General features: G+C 45.9%; 1 protein-coding gene across 3 annotated transcripts in view; it reads left to right on the top strand.

Annotated features, from left to right (window-relative positions):
* The window catches only part of LOC137323969 (cytotoxic T-lymphocyte protein 4-like), a 29604-nt gene extending 9194 nt beyond the window's left edge, over positions 1 to 20410 (top strand). For 2 of the 3 annotated variants that reach the window (XM_067988128.1, XM_067988130.1), the window contains exons 2-4: positions 963 to 1316; positions 6192 to 6295; positions 18925 to 20410. In XM_067988128.1, the coding sequence (XP_067844229.1) occupies positions 963 to 1316; positions 6192 to 6295; positions 18925 to 19047 (581 nt within the window). In that variant the 3' untranslated portion in view covers positions 19048 to 20410. The remainder of the gene's footprint in view (positions 1 to 962; positions 1317 to 6191; positions 6296 to 18924) is intronic. The other variant, XM_067988129.1, reaches the window with a different exon arrangement.
* Positions 20411 to 23810: the final 3400 nt, after the last annotated feature.

Raw genomic sequence — 23810 nt, 5'->3', positions numbered from 1 at the left:
CAAACTGAACAAGAGTAATTGATTGTAAAGGATGTAATAAATTGAACAAGAGTGATTAATTGTAATGGATATAACAAATTGAACAGGAGTGATTGATTATAATGGATATAACAAATTGAACAGGAGTGATTGATTGTATCGGGTATAACAAATTGAACAAGAGTGAATGACTGTAATGAATATAACAAATTGAACAGGAGTGATTGATTGTAATGGGTATAACAAATTGAACAGGAGTGATTGATTGTATCGGGTATAACAAATTGAACAAGAGTGAATGACTGTAATGGATATAACAAATTGAACAGGAGTGATTGATTGTAATGGGTATAACAAATTGAACAGGAGTGATTGATTGTAAAGGATGCAATAAATTGAACAAGAGTGATTGATTGTAATGGGTATAAGAAATTGAACAGGAGTGATTGATTATAATGGATATAACAAATTGAACAGGAGTGATTGATTGTAATGTGTATAACAAATTTAACAGGAGTGATTGTAATGACAAATTGAACAAGAATGATTGATTGCAATGGGTGTATCAAATTGAACAAGAATGATTGATTGTAATGGGTGTATCAAATTGAACAAGAGTGATTGATTGTAATGGGTGTATCAAATTGAACAAGAGTGATTGATTGTAATGGGTGTATCAAATTGAACAAGAGTGATTGATTGAAATGGGTGTAATAAATTGAACAAGAGTGATTGATTGTAATGGGTGTATCAAATTGAACAAGAGTGATTGATTGAAATGGGTGTAATAAATTGAACAAGAGTGATTGACTGCAATGGGTATAACAAATTTAACAAGAGTGATTGATTGTAATGGATATAATAAATTGAACAAGAGTCATTGATTGTAATGGGTGTAATAAATTGAACAGGAGTGATTAATTGGAATGGATGTGTGAAAATGAACAGCAGTGATTGATTTTCCTTGAACTCTTTCCTTGTAGCAGCACTAACAGTTTCCCAGCCCATGTTCCTGGAGGCTGATAGCACCGGTGAAGCCACCTTAGAATGTGACCACAATTGCAAACAAGATGCAGAACTAAAGTTAACGATTCTTAAAGGGAGGAATGGAATCGAGATTTGTAGTGGGACAACAAATTCATCCTCCAACACTCTCAACACAATAGGACTCCTTCACTGCCGGATTAAACAGAGAGCAAACAAAGTCTCTGTCACCTTATATGGACTGAATTCTTCATTAATTGACAACTACTTCTGCAAGATTCAGAAAATGTACCCACCAATCTATGAATCCGCGACGGGGAATGGGACACTCATCCACATCAAAAACAAGAAATGTGAGGGCATTTTGGAATGTTTAAATTTCTCACCACATATTTTGTGTTAATTTGTGTGCTCATCAAGGTGAGGGATGTTCACACTGGGGAATGGAACAGTTTCCATTTCAGGCATCCTGTGTGAAAATTGAGCACTCCCAGGGCAGGTACAGCATGGGTTAGATAGAGAGGAAAGCTCCCTCTACACTGTCCCATCAAACACTCCCAGGGCAGGTACAGCATGGGTTAGATAGAGAGGAAAGCTCCCTCTACACTGTCCCATCAAACACTCCCAGGGCAGGTACAGCATGGGTTAGATACAGAGTAAAGCTCCCTCTACACTGTCCCATCAAACACTCCCAGGGCAGGTACAGCATGGGTTAGATACAGAGTAAAGCTCCCTCTACACTGTCCCATCAAATGCTCCCAGGGGTAGGTACAGCATGGGTTTGATGCAGAGTAAATCTCCCTCTACACTGTCCCATCAAAAACTCCTAGGGTACGTACAGCATAGGTTAGATACAGAGTAAAGCTCCCTCTGCACTGTGCAATCAAACACTGCCAGGGCAGGTACAGCACGGGTTAAATACAGAGTAAAGCTCCCTCTACACTGTCCCATTAAACACTCCCAGGACAGGGACAGCACGGGTTAGATACAGAGTAAAGCTCCCTCTACACTGTCCCATTAAACACTCCCAGGACAGGGACAGCACGGGTTAGATACAGAGTAAAGCTCCCTCAACACTGTCCCATCAAAACTCCCAGGGTATGTACAGCATGGGTTAGACACAGAGTAAAACTCCCTCTAAACTGTTCCCTCAAACACTCCGAGGGTAGGTGCAGCGTGGGTTAGATACAGAGTAAAGCTCCCTCTACACTGTCATAAGAACATAAGAAATTGGAGCAGGAGTAGGCCAATCGGCCCCTCGAGCCTGCTCCGCCATTCAATAAGATCATGGCTGATCTGATCCCAACCACAAATCTAAAGAACACAAGAAGTCGGAGCAGGACCCGGCCACACAGCCCCTGGGCCCTCTCCGCCACCCACAGGGCATTGACCGATCCGAACTCAGCTTCATGTCCAATTTCCTGCCCGCTCCCCATAACCCCTAATTCCCTTTACTTCTAGGAAACTGTCTATTTCTGTTTTAAATTTATCTAATGATGTAGCTTCCACAGCTTCCTGGGGCAGCAAATTCCACAGACCTACCACCCTCTGAGTGAAGAAGTTTCTCCTCATCTCAGTTTTGAAAGAGCAGCCCCTTATTCTAAGATTATGCCCCCTAGTTCTAGTTTCACCCATCTTTGGGAACATCCTTACTGCATCCACCCGATCAAGCCCCTTCACAATCTTATATGTTTCAATAAGATCGCCTCTCATTCTTCTGAACTCCAATGAGTAGAGTCCCAATCTACTCAACCTCTCCTCATATGTCCGCCCCCTCATCCCCGGGATTAACCGAGTGAACCTTCTTTGTACTGCCTCGAGAGCAAGTATGTCTTTTCTTAAGTATGGAGACCAAAACTGTATGCAGTATTCCAGGTGCGGTCTCACCAATACCTTATATAACTGCAGCAATACCTCCCTGTTTTTATATTCTATCCCCCTAGCAATAAAAGCCAACATTCCGTTGGCTTTCTTGATCACCTGCTGCACCTGCATACCAACTTTTTGATTTTCTTGCACTAGGACCCCCAGATCCCTTTGTACTGCAGTACTTTCCAGTCTCTCGCCATTAAGAAAATAACTTGCTCTCTGATTTTTCCTGCCAAAGTGCATAACCTCACATTTTCCAATATTATATTGCATCTGCCAAATCTCCGCCCACTCACCCAGCCTGTCTATATCCCCTTGCAGGTTTTTTATGTCCTCCTCACTCTCTACTTTCCCTCCCATCTTTGTATCATCTGCAAATTTTGATATGTTGCACTCGGTCCCCTCCTCCAAATCGTTAATATAGATTGTAAAGAGTTGGGGACCCAGCACCGACCCCTGTGGAACACCACTGGTTACTGGTTGCCAGTCCGAAAATGAACCATTTATCCCAACTCTCTGCTTCCTGTTCGATAACCAATCCTCCACCCATGCCAGAATATTACCCCCAATCCCGTGATTTTTTATCTTAAGTAATAATCTTTCATTACTTTCCCAGGGCAGGTACAGCATGTGTTAGATACAGAGTAAAGCTCCCTCTACACTGTCCCATCAAACACTCCCAAGGCAGTTGCAGCGTGGGTGAGATATAGAGTAAAGCTCCCTCTACACTGTCCCATCAAACATTCCCAGGGCAGGTACAGCACGGGTTAGATACAGAGTGAAGCTCCCTCTACACTGTCCCATCAAATACTCCCAGGGCGGCGACAGCACGTGTTAGATACAGAGTAAAGCTCCCTCCACACTGTCCCATCAAAACTCCCAGGGCAGGTACAGCATGGGTTAGATACAGAGTTAGGCTCCCTCTACACTGTCCCATCAAACACTCCCAGGGCAGGTACAGCACAGGTTAGATACAGAGTAAAGCTCCCTCTATACTGTCCCATCAACACTCCCAGGGCAGGTACAGCACGGGTTAGATACAGAGTAAAGCTCCCTCTACACTGTCTCATCAAACACTCCCAGGGCAGGTACAGGACGGATTAGATACAGAGTAAAGCTCCCCCTACTTTGTCCCATCAAACACTCCCAGGGCAGGTACAGCATGGGTTAGATACAGAGTAAAGCTCCCTCTACACTGTCCCATCAAACATTCCCAAGGCAGGTACAGGACGGATTAGATACAGAGTAAAGCTCCCTCTACACTGTCCCATCAAACACTCCCAGGGCAGGTACAGCACGGGATAAATACAGAGTAAAGCTCCCTCTACACTGTCCCATCAAACACTTGCAGGGCAGGTACAGCACGGGTTGGATACAGAGTAAAGCTCCCTCTACACTGTCCCATCAAACACTCCCAGGGCTGGTATAGCACAGGTTAGATACAGAGTAAAGCTCCCTCTACACTGTCCCATCAAACACTCCCAGGGCAGGTACAGCACGGGTTAAATACAGAGTAAAGCTCCCTCTACACTGTCCCATCAAACACTCCCAGGGCAGGTACAGCACGGGTTTGATGCAGAGTAAAGCTCCCTCTACACTGTCCCATCAAACACTCGCAGGGCAGGTACAGCACGGGTTTGATACAGAGTAAAGCTCCCTCTACACTGTCCCATCAAACACTCCCAGGGCAGGTACAGCACGGGTTAAATACAGAGTAAAGCTCCCTCTGCACTGTCCCATCAAACACTCTCAGGGCAGGTACAGCACGGGTTAAATACAGAGTAAAGCTCCCTCTGCACTGTCCCATCAAACACTCCCAGGGCAGGTACAGCACAGTTAGATACAGAGTAAAGCTCCCTCTGCACTGTCCCATCAAACACTCCCAGGGCAGGTATAGCACGGGTTAGATACAGAGTAAAGCTCCCTCTACACTGTCCCATCAAACACTCCCAGGGCAGGTACAGCATGGGTTAGATACAGAGTAATGCTCCCTCTACACTGTCCCATCAAACACTCCCAGGGCAGGTACAGCACGGGTTTGATACAGAGTAAAGCTCCCTCTACACTGTCCCATCAAACACTCCCAGGGCAGGTACAGCATGGGTTAGATACAGAGTAATGCTCCCTCTACACTGTCCCATCAATGTGCCTGAGCCCCAACCTCGGAACAGCTCCCCCTAATGTTTTGGTGCAACATTTTCCCCTTCCCCACACCTGCCATCCGGTGGCCTTTCTGGGTCAGATTGCCAAATTCGTCCTGCACTCTGGTTTGATCGATGTTGTGAGCCCACAGCCACTAAAAACTGGATTAAGAGATTGTGTTTTTATATTTGCACACTGATGTGACTCAGCCAATCAGCTCAGTATTTAATGCACCAATGAAAATCTCAAGTCCTCGTGCTGTGATGCTAAGAACAGTAATATCGAGCCCCTAATAAACCTAATAGGATATTAATCACATTGTACCAGATGAATCTTGAACCCTTCACCTTAACTGCTCTTCAAAGAACTGCTGAGAAAGTCCCTATCGCTCTTCTAGGAAAGCCCTGGATTTGTCAATTTGGTCACTCATACCATTTTACACCAACCGGTTCAGATTAAATTAAATAATTTGTGACAGGGGGACAGGACAAAAATGAAAGATTTTCACTCTAGGTACTCCCTCTCATGGTGATCAAAATATAATCCTTCATTCAATCTTGATAAGCCTGGGTGCTTTTACTTCCTGATGCCAACAGTGACAGATCCTTTTTCTGAGTTAAAAGAATTAACTCTTTCTGGTTTCCAGAGTTATATGAGAACATAGGGACAGGAGGAGGCCATTCTGCCCCTCGACTGTTCTGCTATTCAATTAGATCATGGCTGATCTGTATCTTAACTCCATTTACCCACCTTTGTTCTATATCCCTTGATGCACTTACCCAACAAAGAATCTATCAATCTCAGTCTTAAAAATTTGAATTGACCCCACGTCCACAACCTTTTAGGGGAGAGAGTTCCAGATTTGTGTGAAAAAGTGCTTTCTGATTGCACTCCCAATTGGCCCAGCTCTAATTTTAAGATTGTGCCTTCTCATTCTGGATTCCCCCACCAGAGGAAATAATTTATCCGTAGCTACCGTTTGAATCCCTTAATCATTTGAAACACCTTGATTAGGTCAATAGGAATGACGTGCACTCGATTTCGTGAATATCTCTGGGCATTTTTAGGTCACCAGGCCGACAATACAGACCTAAGTTTCACAGAAAGTTACAGTAGGAATCAGAGCCCTCTTGTTTTGGTTGTATTGACAGACCTGAGGCAGTGGAGAATCTCAAGCTGCAATGTGCTTTCATTTCATATTTTTGGTTGTGTTTCAGGTACCCAGTTTTTATTGCTCATAATTGTGGGAATCCTAGGCATCCTGACTCTGTTCTGCATGATCTACAACATTGTACTGACATCGGTGTCCTGCATGGCTAAAGTAAGTGCCAACTGGAAGAGAGCCAATTTCAGTGATTTGAGAAGGGATCTAGCAAAGGCGGACTGGAAACAAAGATTGGCCAGGAAAACAGTAAATGAGCAATGTCAGGCCTTCAAGGCGGAGATAGTTCGGGTACAAACCAAGCATATTCCCATAAGGTGGAGAGATGGGGCATATAAAGCTAGAGCTCCCTGGATGACAAAGGGAATAGAGGTTAAAATAAAACAGGAATAGGAGGTTTATGATAAATGTTAGGTACAGAATACAATCGAAAACCAGGCAGAATATAAAGAGTTCAGGGGGAAATCGAATAAGGATGTAAGAAGGGCAAAGAGAGAGTATGAGAAAAGATTAGCGGGTCAGATAAAAGTGAACCCAAAAATCTTTTATAAACATATAAAAAGAAGGATAGTTAAAGGAGAGTGAGGCCGATTAGGGATAGAGAAGGAAATCTTCTTGTGGAGGCAGAGGGTGTGACTGAGGGAATGAATGAGGACTTTGCATCAGTCATCACAAAAGAAGAGGATGAAGTTAATATCACAATAGAGGAGAGAGGAGTAGAGATATTGTTTAGGATAAAAATAGATAGAAAGGAGGTGCTAAATAGGTCGGCATCACTCAAAGTTAACAAGTCACCTGGTCCAGATGGGATGCATCCTAGGTTGCTGAGAGAAGCAAGGGTGAAGATAGCAGAGGCTCTGACCACAATCTTTCAATCCTCCTTGGATATGGGAATGGTGCCAGAGGACTGGAGGTTGCAAATATTACACCTCTGTTCAAAAAAGGGGAGAGGGATAAACCTGGTAACTACAGGCCAGTCAGTCAGTGGTGGGAAAACTACTAGAGACAATTGTCAAGGATAAAATTAATTCTCACTTGGAGAAGCATGGGTTAATAAGGAACAGTCAGCATGGATTTGTTAAAGGCAAATCGTGTTTGACTAATCTGATTGAGTTATTTGAAGTAACAGAGAGGGTTGATGAAGGTAGTGCAGGAGATGTTGTATATATGGACTTTCAAAAGGCATGTGATAAAGTACCACAGAACAGACTTATTCGGAAAATAGAAACACAAGGTATTAAAGGGATGGTGGTAGCTTGGATATGTAATTGACTAAGGGATAGGAGTCAGAGAGTAGTGGTGAACAGATGTTTTCCAGACTGGTGAGAAGTATGCAGTGGAGTCCCCCGGGGGTCGGTATTAGGACCATTGCTTTTCTTGCTATATATAAATGACCTGGACCTGGGTATAGGAAGTACAATTTTGAAGTTTGCGGATGATACAAAACTTGACAGTTAATAGTGAGTAGGATAGTAGCAGGCTTCAGGAGGACATTGACAGACTGGTGAAATGGGCAGACACATGGCAGATGCAATTTAATGGCCCCCTACTGTGCTGTAAGATTGTAAGATTCAATATCACCACGATCACAAATATAACGAACGGTTTAGATAAAGTAAATAAAGAAAAGCTGTTCCCATTGGTGGAAGGGTCGAGAACCAGAGGACACAGATTTAAGGTGATTGGCAAAAGAACCAAAGGTGACATGAGGAAAAGCTCTTTTACGCAGCGAGTTGTTATGATCTGGAATACGCTGCTTGAAAGGGCGGTGGAAGCAGATTCAATCGTGGCTTTCAAAAAGGAATTGGATAAATACTTGAAGGGAAAAAATTTGCAGGGCTATGGGGAAAGAGCGGGGGAATGGGACTAACTGGATTGCTCTTACAAAGAGCCGGCACGGGCTTGATGGGCCGAATGGCCTCCTTTTTCACTGTAATGATTCTATGATTCTATAAGTAGAGGCAAGGGAAGCCATCAGCACATCCCTCCATAGGAACCTACACATCACAGCATCTAGCTACCTCTCGAGTGGCTCCAGAGTTTTTGTCTCCCTCCCCTACCTGGGCCCATCCCAGGTATTGATCACTCTCTGTGTTCCACAATCAGTTTCCCAACAGCACACCTCAACTTGCCTTTTACCAGTTTGTACCCGTGTCTCCTTGCCTTGAAAAACTTCTCCGCATTAACCCTTTCTATTCCACTTTGTATCCTGTACACACCCCTCCCCCCTCGTTCTGCTCTTATCGGGGCCAGAAAATTCCTCAGAGCTAAACCTCTTTAACATGTGTGAACGGGGACCTTCCATCGCACTTCCGGCAAAGTAAGACCAGCGGAGCGGGATTGGCTCCCAAGTGTTTTCCGGCCCTGTGTTTTTCTAACGTTTCCTTATAACCCGGTCCCCCAGACAATGGAGATCGCGCCCCCCCTTCTCTGCTCCACTCCCAGTGCTTGTTTCCCTTGTACCTCAGTGAGTAGAACTGGACAGAGCATTCAAGATGCAACCTGACCAGAGCCCTGTGGAGCTTCTTCACCACATCCTCCAACCTATACTCTGTTGATTGGCTGGCTTGCTGCACATCCTGCTCCCTTTGTTGATTGGTGCTACGCGATGACTGGACTGTTGAATCCATGATCACTCAAGGATCTCTCTCAGCCTCTCCCTCGGCTAATGAAACACCATTTATTGAGTAGGTCTCCTGCTGCTCCAGTGAATTTCATCTGCCTTAGTGCTTCTCTATCTCCTTAGCTGTCTCATCAGATGCAATTGCACCAATCAAGACTCCCCTATTCCCACCCCCCACCGTCCCAGTCACCCCAGCTTAGTCTCAGCTGCAAGTCTGACCAAATTGCAATTTGCTTCTAGGTTGTCTATGTACAGCGGTAAGAGTAGGGCTCCCAGCATCAGCCCTTGGGAGTCTCCACCCAGTGCATCTCCCCAGCACATACCATGGGACACTCAGTATATCACAACATCACCAACTCCTAGGACACTCCACTCAGTCCATCTCCCCAGCACCGATCCCTAGGACACCCCATTCAGTCCATCTCCCCAGCACCGATCCCTAGGACACTCCACTCAGTCCATCTCCCCAGCACCGATCCCTAGGACACCCCATTCAGTCTATCTCCCCAGCACCGATCCCTAGGACACCCCATTCAGTCTATCTCCCCAGCACCGATCCCTAGGACACCCCATTCAGTCCATCTCCCCAGCACCGATCCCTAGGACACCCCATTCAGTCTATCTCCCCAGCACCGATCCCTAGGACACCCCATTCAGTCTATCTCCCCAGCACCGATCCCTAGGACACCCCATTCAGTCTATCTCCCCAGCACCGATCCCTAGGACACCCCATTCAGTCTATCTCCCCAGCACCGATCCCTAGGACACCCCATTCAGTCCATCTCCCCAGCACCGATCCCTAGGACACCCCATTCAGTCTATCTCCCCAGCACCGATCCCTAGGACACCCCATTCAGTCTATCTCCCCAGCACCGATCCCTAGGACACCCCATTCAGTCTATCTCCCCAGTACCGATCCCTGGGACACCCCATTCAGTCTATCTCCCCAGCACCGATCCCTAGGACACCCCATTCAGTCTATCTCCCCAGTACCGATCCCTGGGACACCCCATTCAGTCTATCTCCCCAGTACCGATCCCTAGGACACCCCATTCAGTCTATCTCCCCAGTACCGATCCCTGGGACACCCCATTCAGTCTATCTCCCCAGTACCGATCCCTAGGACACCCCACTCAGTCTATCTCCCCAGTACCGATCCCTAGGACACCCCATTCAGTCTATCTCCCCAGCACCGATCCCTAGGACACCCCACTCAGTCTATCTCCCCAGTACCGATCCCTAGGACACCCCATTCAGTCTATCTCCCCAGTACCGATCCCTAGGACACTCCACTCAGTCTATCTCCCCAGCACCGATCCCTAGGACACCCCATTCAGTCTATCTCCCCAACACCGATCCCTAGGACACCCCATTCAGTCTATCTCCCCAGCACCGATCCCTAGGACACCCCATTCAGTACATCTCCCCAGCACTGATCCCTAGGACACCCCATTCAGTCTATCTCCCCAGCACCGATCCCTAGGACACCCCATTCAGTCTATCTCCCCACTACCGATCCCTAGGACACCCCACTCAGTCTATCTCCCCAGCACCGATCCCTGGGACACCCCATTCAGTCTATCTCCCCAGCACCGATCCCTAGGACACCCCACTCAGTCTATCTCCCCAGCACCGATCCCTGGGACACTCTCTTTGCAACCCCTTCTGAATCTATGTGGGTCGACACTTCCTAGATTATTTTCATTTGGTTAATCCATGATTGTATTCCTAATGAAGGGTTGCATTATTTTCCCAGTTACTGATGTGAGACAATTTGGCTGTAGTTACCAGGGTTTGTTTTATTGGCTCTTTTGTGAAAATAGAGAGTGAGGCTTTGCTTGTTTCCAATCCAGTGGGACCTCCCCTGGTGCTTGGGCTGCTCGGCAGACGTTCAGGACAGGCGCTTGAAACTGGCTAGGCCAATTGCAGATGCAAATTGAGGGCCCCCTCCCCCCACCGGACTCTCCTGAGGCCCTCGGCCGACATTTAAGCTGGCCTGTCTTGCTGCCCCTGTGACCGCGAGTTGCCTCTGGAGCCGCGACTGGTGCCCTCAGCTCTCCGCTACTATCCGGATGAAGCCAACGGACCAATTTGCCGCGGTCTAGCCACTAAGTTTAATTGTAGAACCTCCAACCCTGGAGAGCTCTCCCCGCTTGATGCCCATTGACTGGCTGATCAGTGTAGAGACACCACAAAATGGTTCAGATCCTTCACACCCTGGGCCCCTGCGCAGCAGGATTTCGAGCTGCTTAATACACAAGCGTCTCTGCATCCATGCCCCTTTGTGTCAGGGGCTCCCACTGTTCACAATTCCCAGGTACTTTAAGTCAGCCTTGGGCCACAGTATATAAGAACATAAGAGATAGGAGCAGGAGTGGGCCATTCGGCCCCTCGAGCCTGTTCTGCCATTCGATAAAATCATGGTTGATCGTCGACCTCAACTCCACTTTCCCGCCCGATCCCCATATTCCTTGATTCCCTTGGAGTCCAAAAATCTATTCATCTCAGTCTTGAATATACTCAACGACTCAGCATCCACAGCCCTCTCGGGGAGAGAATTCCAAAGATTCACAACCCTCTGAGTGAAGAAATTTCTCCTCATCTCAGTCCTAAATGGCCGACCCCTTATCCTGAGACTATGCCCCCTAGTTCTAGATTCCAGCCAGGGGAAACAGCCTCTCAGCATCTACCCTGTAAAGCCCCCTCAGAATCTTATATGTTTCAATGAGATCACCTCTCATTCTTCTAATCTCCAGAGAGTATAGGCCCATTCTACTAAATCTCTCCTCATAGGACAACCCTCTCATCCCAGGAATCAAACTAGTGAACCTTTGTTGCACTCCCTCTAAGGCAGGTATATCCTTCCTTAGATAAGGAGACCAAAACTGTACACAGTATAAAACTGCCCTTCTCTAAACCAACATTAAATCTCAGAGGTCACCAGATGGCTGGTGTGGGTAATGAAAAAGGGTCACACTGGTATAGGAACGGCTGCAGTTTTGAGGTCAGGGCTGAGGCATTTAGTTGGGCAGAGAGGAGGGAGCTTTAGGCTGGGCTGGGTCTGGGAGTGCTTAGTACCGACGCTGGGTTGCCTGAAATGGAAAGTATCCCATTCCCCAGTACTAACATCCCTCAGCTCAGTGAGCGTATAATTCACAAAAAACACAAACCTTTTTTTTAAGGAAAAAAGACAAGAAGAGCGTGAGAGGTTGAAAAATAAAGTCGGGCTGGACGTCCTCCTTCTGGTAGTTCAGGGGGACAAGATGTGTTTGTGCTCTTGGACCGAAACCACAAAGTTGAAAAAAGCTGAAGTGCGTTCAAAAGTATAAATGGGGCAGAGCTGGCAGTGAGATGTAGGATAGTGTGTAATGTAATAGGCTAACAGCTTGATATGGGTAAAAGAACATCAATTGGTATAGAGAGAGCATTTCTGTGGAACCTTTCATAATCTCAGGACGTCCCAAAGCGCTTTACAGCCAATGAAGTACTTTTTGAAGTGTAGTCACTGCTGTAATGTAGTGAAATGCGGCAGCCAATTTGCACATAGCAAGATCCCACAAACAGCAATGAGATAATGACCAGATAATCTGTTTTTAGGTGTTGGTTGAGGGATAAATATTGGCCAGGACACCAGGAAGAACTCCTCTGCTCTTCTTCAAAATAGTGTCATGAAAAAGAAAAACAGAGTATCGCATGAGTCAAAGATATCTCTGTGCAGAAAAGATAACTTGAGCAAGATAAGGCTACTGGTGTAAAAGTAATGGCCTGTATTCTTGTAGAACTGGGTTTTGATAATAGATTCTTAGATTAAATTCATATCATGATTTTAGGAGTATATAAGTTTAAAATAGTTAAGTGGAGGGTTACCAAGTATAGCAGAAAAGTATTCAGAAAAAAAAGATGAAGCAGCCCTGAATAAGAGATGATGGGTGGAGGAGGGTTAAATTGGTTAACCCCCGAATACGGGCGCGGGCATCGCGGTGTGAGATTAACCCCCGAATACGGGCGCGAGCATCGCGGTGCGCGATTAACCCCCGAATCCGGGCGCGAGCATCGCGGTGCGCGATTAACCCCCGAATCCGGGCGCGAGCGTCGCGGTGCGCGATTAACCCCCGAATACGGGCGCGAGCATCGCGGTGCGCGATTAACCCCCGAATCCAGGCACGGGCATCGCGGTGCGCGATTAACCCCCGAATACGGGCGCGAGCATCACGGTGCGCAATTAACCCCCGAATACGGGCGCGAGCATCGCGGTGCGTGATTAACCCCCGAATCCGGGCACGGGCATCGCGGTGCGTGATTAACCCCCGAATACGGGCGCGAGCATCGCGGTGCGTGATTAACCCCCGAATCCGGGCACGGGCATCGCGGTGCGCGATTAACCCCCGAATACGGGCGCGGGCATCGCGCTGCGCAATTAACCCCCGAATACGGGCGCGGGCATCGCGGTGCGCGATTAACCCGCGCCTAGTGGTTCCAATGAAGGCAGCACGAGACATTCGTGTTACTTCTCACCAGCAGGGGGGCCCAGATATTGCATGAGTTGCTCACCCCTCTTAAAGACAGCTTCACCTCTTATTTGCAAAAAATAAAATACGGGTCCACATGGAATCTGAACGGAGATCAGATATTGCACATATAAAACACAGATGCAGGTCCCATCCCTATGTTTACAAACTGTTGAGTTATGTTAAAACATTGAATAAAGGCTGCGCACCACTAAATCCCACATCCTCCAATCTGAGTTGGTATCAGGCCTGCGAGAGATCGTGCACCAAAGTTCTCTGATGATGCACTAGAGACCTTGGTGCAAGAGAGGGGACAGATGGAGGGGCATCTTATATCCGCAGTGGGGGGGGCAATAGACCCTCCAGACATAGGCTCAAAAGGCAGTGGGAAGCAGTAGAGGACGAAGTCAATGCCAGGCGCAAAGCATCACGAACATGGATGCAGTGCAGGAAGAAATGCAATGATTTGACACGAGTCGTCAAGGTGGGTGAGTTCAACTGTCAAGTGGCATCTCCTACCAACTGCACCATGCACTAAATCCCCCATCACCCACATACCAACAAACTCTTTAAATCTGTACTCAACTCTTCTAATCAGATGCTTCATCTCACCCTCACACATTACCACTGTTGCAAGCCGCCCACCCACAACTCACAGGACACACACACTGGCAGCTATTCAACCATGAAAGGCACATCACCCAGACATCCTGCAGGACACTCTCCACCAGAGAGCACTGGTTTGGTGTGCGGACGGAATGACGAGTTGGGTGGCACACAACAAACTGCTGCCCAGCCGTGCACAGCTTAGAGGGAATAGTGGTGGGGGGTCCTCCAGGCCGTCTAAGACATGTTCAGCTGGTCATGGTTAAGACAATGCGTTGGCTAGAACATTAAGTGCCAAAATGGTATCTATCCCTTTAAATCAGCGTTGCACACTGACCTAACGCATTTTCTCCCTACTTTACATGCTGCTGGCGTTCGTTATCTGCGCCTGCGCTAACCCCTTTACCAAGATAGCGTCTACTGCACGTCACGCTAGAAGTGTGCACGTGCACTCCGGACACCATTTTGGAACTTCGGGAGGTCGCATTGCGCCTACACAGCGGGCGCTACATGGCCGAATTTCTAGCCCGGGGCCTCTTGTCTAAAGTTTTGCGCCAAGGCTAGCCAGGTGATATACTGCAGAGCTGGACAAATCTGGTTTGAGTCAGTTTTCAGACAAAGGGATAGTACATAATGCTGGGGCTACCTCATATTCTATGACCAAAAGTAGGAGTGCTATGATAAAGATGTGAAAGTAGAATAAACTGTATCGTCAGGCAGTATTTCTGATCAAGAAGGGCCTAGATAGTTGATGCTCTTGGTCCCTGATATGTATCCCACTATAAGTATGATGGACATATTTGCTTACCTGTAATCATGTTCAATAAATCTTGAAAGTTAACTTGTCTCTAGAGTCCGAGACTTTCTTAGGACTGGAGTGTAAGTCATATAAGGTTATCAGTCCAATATGAGATACCTGGGCTCGCTACAGAGTATCATAGTAGGTACAGCACAGGAGGAGGCCATTTGTCCCATCGCGCCAGTGCTGGCTCTTTGAATGAGCTATCCAATTAGTCCCATTCCCCTGCTCTTTCCCCATAGCCCTGTAACTATTTTCCCTTCAAGTATTTATCCAATTCCCCTTTGAAAGTTACTATTGAATCTGCTTCCACCGCCCTTTCAGGCAGTGCATTCCAGATCATAACAACTCGCTGTGTAAAAAAATGTTTCCTCATGTTGCCTCTGGTTCTTTTGCCGATCACCTTAAATCTGTGTCCTCTGGTTACTGACCCTTCTGCCACTGGAAACAATTTCTCCTTATTTACTCTGTCAAAATCTTTCAAAACCTTTATCAAATCTCCCCTTAACCTTCTCTGTTCTGAGGAGAACAACCTCAGCTTCTCCAGTCTCTCCACATAACTGAAGTCCCGCATCCCTGGTACTATTCTAGTAAATCTCTTCTGCAACCTCTCTAAGGCCTTGACATCCTTCCTAAATTGTGGTGCCCAGAATTGGACACAATACTCCAGCTGGGGCCTAACCAGTGATTTATAAAGGTTTAGCATAACTTGCTTGCTTTTGTACTCTGTGTCTCTAGTAATAAAACCCAGGATCCCATATGCTTTTTTAACCGCCTTCTCAACTTATCCTGGCAGCTTCAAAGATTCGTGTATGTGAACCCCCAGGTCTCTCTGCTCCCCCTTTAAAATTGTACCATTTAGTTTATATCGCCTCTCCTCATTCTTCCTACCAAAATGTATCACTTCACACTTCTCTTCATTAAATTTCATCTGCCATGTGTCTGCCCATTTCACCAGTCTGTCTATGTCCTCCTGAAGTCTGTTACTATCCTCCACATTGTTTACTACATTTCCATCGGCAAACTTTGAAATTATACCCTCTATACCCACGTCCAGGTCATTAATATATATCAAAAAGAGCAGTGGTCCTAATACTGACCCCTAGGGAACACCACTGTATAGTTCCCCCCAGTCTGAAAAACAACTGTTCACTACTACTCTCTGCTTTCTGTCCCTTAGCCAAATTTGTATCCACGGTGCTACTGACCCTTTAATCCCATGGACTTTAATTTTGCTAACAAGTCTATTATGTGGTACTTTATCAAATGCCTTTTGAAAGTCCATATACACAACATCACTGCACTATCCTTATCAACTCTCTCCATACTTCAAACTTTACTCCATCAAAGAACTCAATCAAGTTAGTCAAATACGATTTCCCTTTAACAAACCTGTGCTGACTTTCATTTATTAGCCCAGACTTTTCCAAGAGCCAATTAATTTTGTCCCGGATTATTGTCTCTAAAAGTTTCCCCACCAGCGACGTTAGGCTGACTGGCCTGTAATTGCCGGGTTTATCCCTCTCCCCTTTTTTGAACAGGGGTGTAACATTTGCAATCCTCCAGTCCTCTGGCACCTTCCTCATATCTAAGGAGGATTGGAAGATTACGGCCAGAGCCTCTGCAATTTCTATCCTTACTTCCCTCAGTAACCTAGGATGTATCCCATCCGGACCGGGTGACTTTTCTACTTTGAGTACTGCCAATCTTTTAAGTACCTCCTCTTTATCTATTTTTATCCTATCCAATATCGCTACTACCTCCTCCTAAACTGTGACATTGGCAGCATCCTCTTCTCTAGTGAAGACCGATGTGAAGTATTCATTTAGTACCTCAACCATACCCTCTGCCTCCACGAGAAGATCTCCTTTTTTGTCCCTAATCGGCATCACCCTTCCTTTGACTACCCTTTTACTATTATTATGTATATAAAAGACTTTTGGGTTCCCTTTTTATATTAGCCACTATTCTGTTCTCATACTCTCTCTCTGCCTCTTTTATTCCCTTTTTTAGATCTCCTCTGTACTTTCTGTATTCAGCCTGGTTCTCTACTGTATTATGAACCTTACATTTGTCATAAGTCTCCTTTTCATCTCTATATCTTTAGTCATTCAGGGAGCTCTAGCTTTGGATGCTTTTCCTTTCCCCCTCGTAGGGATGTGTCTACCCTGCACCCGAACCAACTCCTCCTTGAAGGCCTCCCATTGTTTAATTACTGTTTGACCTACCATGTTTGATTCCAATCCACCTGGGTTAGATCCCTTTTTAACTCACTGAAATTAGCCCTCCTTCAGTTAAGTATTTTCACATTTGATTGTTCCTTGTCCTTTTCCATAACTATTCTAAACCTAACGATATTATGATCACTGTTCCCCAAATGCTCCCCCACTGAAACATGCTCCACCTGCCCCACTTCATTAAATTGGGTATCAACATTTTAACATGCTTTAACATCAAACTATCATTTGTGTACCATCGCAGTTTGTTGTTTTCAAAATGACTACGAGCGATGTTACCGTCCAGATGTCAAACGAGCTCATTCCTCTTCCCTCTATTGCACAGACATTGTGGACTCAAGCGTGTTTCAGAGTTTGTGCAATTATATAAATCACAGACATTTGCGTGTAACATGCCCAGCCAGTCTATTGAATGTATTTAGTACCAATTACCGACTGGTTCCTCTAAAGCACAATATTTTTCTACCTCCTGCTGCCCTCTACCTGGCCTCGCTGCGCAGATTCTGAAACCTCTACCATTGTACCATCGGGTTTCTTTCTCTTGAGGAAAGAGCAGGGGGAGTGGGACTAATTGGATAGGTCTTTCGAAGAGCCGGCACAGGCACGATGGGCCGAATGGTCTCCTTCTGTGCCGTATCATTCTATGATTCTATGATTTAGAAACCAATCTCCAGTTGATTTCAGCTGTTATTTTTCTACACCCGCTCCATCGTGTAAAATAATCGGGGGGAATAGGCACAACTGTTGAGGGAGGGATGGGAGGATAAACGGGAATATTGGCTCCTCAGTGCCGCTCCCACTCCTACCTCCTGCTACTCCAGAGACACAAGATCAGGAGTCCCACCCACAGTGGCGTTTCCCTCCCCCCACCCAAACAGGGCAGCAGAGCTGACAACAGGGTTGGAAGTGGAGGGGCCATTGGAGCAGCAATTGAAGGAGGAGGGTGAAAGGTCAACTTGGACTGGGGAGGGGAGCGATTTTCCCCCCTGGACCCCACTAGAAATGTATGCATCAATGATGATGGGGGAGGGCACCGTTTTGCAAGAGGCATTTAGAATTTTAGATTTGTTCCAACAATCTTGCCCATCGCTAACCCTTGGTAACAATTCAACATTGGTAAGACCGAAGCCCCCGCCACAAACTACGTTCCCTAGCCACCGATTCCAACCCCTTCCTGGTGACTGTTTGAGGATGAGCCAGACTGTTCACAACCTCGGCGTCCTATTTGACTTTGAGATGAGCTTCTGACCCCATATTCTCTCCATCACCAAGACCGGCTATTTCCACCTCCGTAACATCGCCCGTCTCCGCCCCTGCCTCAGCTCATCTGCTGCTGAAACCCTCATCCGTGCCTTTGCTACCTCTAGACTCGACTATTCCAATGGACTCCTGGATGGCCTCCCATCTTCCATCTTCCATAAACTTGAGCTCATCCAAAATTCTGCTGCCCATAACCTAACTCACACCAAGTCCTGATCTGCCATCACCCGTGTTCGCTGACCTACATTGGCTCCTGATCTGGGAATGCCTCGATTTGAAAATTCGCATCCTTGTTTTGAAATCTTTCCATGGCCTCGCTCCTCCCTATCTCTGTCACCTCCTCCAGCCCTACAACCCTCTGAGATCTCTGCTCTCCTCCAATTAGGGCCTCGTGCGCATTCCCCACTTCCTTTGCTCCACCATTGGCGGCCGTGCCTTCAGCTGTCAAGGCCCTAATCTCTGAAATTCCCACCGTAAACCTCTCCTTCCTCTCCACCTCTCTCTCCTCCTTAAATCTTATCTCTTCGACCGAACTCTTCGTCACCCTTCCTAATATGTCCTTCTTTGGCTCGGTGTCAAATTTTTTCTGACAACACTCCTGTGAAGCGCCTTGGAATGTTTTCCTAGGTTAAAGACGTTATATAAATGCAGATTGTTGTTGTTATACCTGCCAGTGTCTCAGAATTAGCTGCTGTGTGTAACTGCAAGGTACGACTTGCAGTGACCTTGTAAATATGTGGTTTTTTTTTTTGCAGAAACCGAGAAAGAAAGAAGAAGAGAACGTGGTGTATGAGCAGATGGCTCCCAGCACAGGTGGAGATCAGAGCAGGAGGAACACTGAGCTGGCTGCAACTCTTTTGGCCTCACGCAAATACTGAAAAAAAATGGTTAAACAGGGTGAGCACAGAAGACTCGTTGCAATGGTTTAACCATCTCTTATGGCATTTCGTCAAGGGAGAGTTGATGCGGTAGATTGCTGGCACTAATTCATCCTTCACAATCTTAACAGATCTTCAGCAGAAATACTGCAGTATGATGTAAATATGTTACCTCTGTACTATTTGTGTTCTCAAACCTGCCAATCTTAACACCTGAGTTATCTTTGAATCAGTGTTGTGGTTCCTCGCCCGAGGTATTGAAGGTATGACATTGGAGAGTCAAGATAAGGGAATTTATTACACCAGGGTCGGGGTGGATAACTGGAACTCACTTGATCTGATAACGAGGTAGCTATCTCAAAGGGTACAGTAGCCTAGTGGTTCTGGGTACTGGACTCGCAACCCAAAGGTTAGTGAGTTCAAATCCCACAATAGCAAGTTGTGTGAATTGGAAGTTAACAAATAGTCTGGTGCTGACAGAATGACCATGAAAGTGGGCAGATTGTTGTAACAACCCAACAGTGCACTGTCACTCCTACCCAGTCTGCAGTCTGGATAGTGGGAACTTTCACAGCAACCTGCCATGGTCTGGTCTTACATGTGACTCCCGTCCCACACTCTGTGGTTTACTCGTAATACCCTCCATAAATCAGTGCCTTCAGGGACTAATTGGGGCCAAATTGAAGGAGAATGAAAATAGTACCAGCTAACCATTACCCCCACCCCAGGTGCGAGAGGTGGGCTCTCCCTCCTGTTTCAGCTCTTCAGGTGTTAGAGCGGAATATGGAGCCAGGGCAACAGTTCAACCAGCATGTCAAAATGAAACAATCGAGGCCCAGTCACGTACAAACAGTGACTGCCATTGTCATATGAGGCAAGAGTGCCACTTTGGGGGGGTGGATGGTGGGGAGAGGCTTCACTCTTGTACTTTGTATCTGTTGTAGGCCCCACTATTACCCTGCTCAGGATCGCTGTGCTTAGTGTTTTGATGCTCGTAGTTGAACTGAACCCCATCCCGTGCATTCGTTCTGGGGGAGCTTTACGATTAAAGCTTCTCCATCAAAACGCTTTATACTTTAGGATTAGCTCCAGCAAGCTCTTTTTTTCAATCGTTCTCGATAAAATGATCTAATTTCCTGTATTGGGTTTCTGTGTATTATTGTCCTGGAACGTCTGCGATTTGATAAAAGCCACCCAAACATGCTGTCTTCATTTACGTGAAATCAATTATTTCATTTCCTTAACGTGTTAGATTAAATCTCGGTGGTAGGCACAGACGAGTTTAAAAGCAGGCATGAGGTGGGTGTTTTGTTGCCTAGTTTCGAATCATCAAAAGATTTATCAATAAATTTCAGAACCCTGAGTGATTGTGAAAGTTTTCTGACATCTGCTTCAGATCCAAGGACGGAAGATGAAGCAACAGTCAGTAATCACACGCCAACTCCTCTGATAGCAGAACTTTCACAGCTACAAGGAGCCCCGGGTTAGTCCCTTGGCACTGAGTGGGTTAGATACTGGTTTTCACCTCTGGCTTCAAATCCAGCTCAAGTAGTTGGCGTGCATGCTAGTCTAGAAAACTGGTAAAAGCTGAGCCAGAGCTTCACTGATTCCTCACTGATTCCAATAGTCACTCCACACCGATTCAATTACTCACTCTGCACCGATTCCAAAACTCACTCCACACCGATTGCAATAGTGACCCTTCCATGATTCCAATACTCGCTCTTCATCGATTCCAATTCTCACTCTTCAATGATTCCAATAATCACTCCTCACCGATTCCAATACTCACTCTTCACTGATTCTAATACTCACTCCTCACTGATTCAAATCATCACTCCTCACCAATTCCAATACTCACTCTTCACTAATTCCAATATTCACTCATCACCAATGCCAAAACTCACTCTTAAGCAATTCTAATACTCACTCTTAACCAATTCTAACACTCACTCTTCACTGATTCCAATTCTCACCCTTCACTAATTCCAATAGTCACTCCTCACCGATTCCAATACTCACTCCTCACTGATTCCAATAATCACTCCACACCGATTCCATTACTCACTCTACACCGATTCCAAACTCACTCCACACTGATTGCAATAGTGACTCTTCACTGATTCCAATAATCACTCCTCACCGATTCCAATACTCACATATCCATGATTAAATTGCTCACTCTTCACTGATTCCAATACTCATTCCTCACCGAGTCTAATACTCACACTTTCATGATAACAGTGCTCACACTTCTATGATTCCAATACTCACTCTACCCTGATTCCAATACTCACTCTTCCCCGATTCCAATAGTCACTCGTCACTGATTCCAATACTCACTCTTCCCCGATTCCAATACTCACTCCTCACTGATTCAAATAATCACTCCTCACCGATTCCAATACTCACTGTATCCTGATTCCAACACTCACTCTTCACCGATTCCAACCCTCATTCCTCACTGATTCCAATACTCACTCTTCACCACTTCAAATACTCACACTACCCTGATTCCAATACTCACTCCTCACCAATTACGATGCTCACTCCTCACTGATTCCAATACTCACTCCTCATTGATTCCAATACTCACTCCTCACCGATTCCAATACTCACTGTATCCTGATTCCAACCCTCATTCCTCACTGATTCCAATACTCACTCTTCACCACTTCAAATACTCACACTACCCTGATTCCAATACTCACTCCTCACCAATTACGATGCTCACTCCTCACTGATTCCAATACTCACTCCTCACCGATTCCAAGACTCACTGTATCCTGATTCCAACCCTCATTCCTCACTGATTCCAATACTCACTCTTCACCACTTCAAATACTCACACTACCCTGATTCCAATACTCACTCCTCACCAATTACGATGCTCACTCCTCACTGATTCCAATACTCACTCCTCACTGATTCCAATACTCACTCCTCACTGATTCCAATACTCAATCCTCATTGATTCCAATACTCACTCTTCGCCGATTCCAATACTCACTCTTCACTGATTCCAAGACTCACTCCTCACCGATTCCAATACTCACTCTTCACTGATTCCAAGACTCACTCTTCGCCGATTCCAATATTCACTCCTCACTGATTCCAATACTCACTTCTCACTTATTCCAATACTCACTCTTCACCGATTCCAATACTCACTCCTCACTGATTCCAATACTCACTCCTCACCGAATCCAATACTCACTCCTCACTGATTCCAATACTCACTCCTCACTGATTCCAATACTCACTCTTCACCGATTCCAATACTCACTCCTCACTAATTCCAATACTCACTCCTCACTGATTCCAATACTCACTCCTCACCGATTCCGATGCTCACTCCTCACTGATTCCAATACTCACTCCTCACTGATTCCAATACTCACTCCTCACTGATTCCAATACTCACTCCTCACTGATTCCAATACTCACTCCTCACCGATTCCGATACTCACTCCTCACTGATTCCAATACTCACTCCTCACCGATTCCAATTCTCACTCTTCACGATTCCAATACTCACCCTTCGCCGATTCCAATACTCACTCCTCACTGATTCCAATACTCACTCCTCACCGATTCCAATACTCACTCTTCACCGATTTCAATACTCACTCCTCGCTAATTCCAATACTCACTCCTCACTGATTCCAATACTCACTCTTCACCGATTTCAATACTCACTCCTCGCTAATTCCAATACTCACTCCTCACTGATTCCAATACTTACTCTTCACCGATTCCAATACTCACTCCTCACTGATTCCAATACTCACTCCTCGCTAATTCCAATACTCACTCCTCACTGATTCCAATACTCACTCTTCACCGATTTCAATACTCACTCCTCGCTAATTCCAATACTCACTCCTCACTGATTCCAATACTCACTCTTCACCGATTTCAATACTCACTCCTCGCTAATTCCAATACTCACTCCTCACTGATTCCAATACTTACTCTTCACCGATTTCAATACTCACTCCTCGCTAATTCCAATACTCACTCCTCACTGATTCCAATACTTACTCTTCACCGATTCCAATACTCACTCCTCACTAATTCCAATACTCACTCCTCACTGATTCCAATACTCACTCCTCACCGATTCCGATGCTCACTCCTCACTGATTCCAATACTCACTCCTCACTGATTCCAATACTCACTCCTCACTGATTCCAATAATCACTCCACACCGATTCCATTACTCACTCTACACCGATTCCAAACTCACTCCACACTGATTGCAATAGTGACTCTTCACTGATTCCAATAATCACTCCTCACCGATTCCAATACTCACATATCCATGATTAAATTGTTCACTCTTCACTGATTCCAATACTCATTCCTCACCGAGTCTAATACTCACACTTTCATGATTACAGTGCTCACACTTCTATGATTCCAATACTCACTCTACCCTGATTCCAATACTCACTCTTCCCCGATTCCAATAGTCACTCGTCACTGATTCCAATACTCACTCTTCCCCGATTCCAATACTCACTCCTCACTGATTCAAATAATCACTCCTCACCGATTCCAATACTCACTGTATCCTGATTCCAACACTCACTCTTCACCGATTCCAACCCTCATTCCTCACTGATTCCAATACTCACTCTTCACCACTTCAAATACTCACACTACCCTGATTCCAATACTCACTCCTCACCAATTACGATGCTCACTCCTCACTGATTCCAATACTCACTCCTCATTGATTCCAATACTCACTCCACAC

The sequence above is a fragment of the Heptranchias perlo genome, chromosome 7 (assembly GCF_035084215.1).
Source record: "Heptranchias perlo isolate sHepPer1 chromosome 7, sHepPer1.hap1, whole genome shotgun sequence".
NCBI classification, from domain to species: domain Eukaryota; kingdom Metazoa; phylum Chordata; class Chondrichthyes; order Hexanchiformes; family Hexanchidae; genus Heptranchias; species Heptranchias perlo.
Note: the sequence above shows the minus strand (reverse complement) of the source record. Positions and strands in the feature narration are given on the sequence as shown.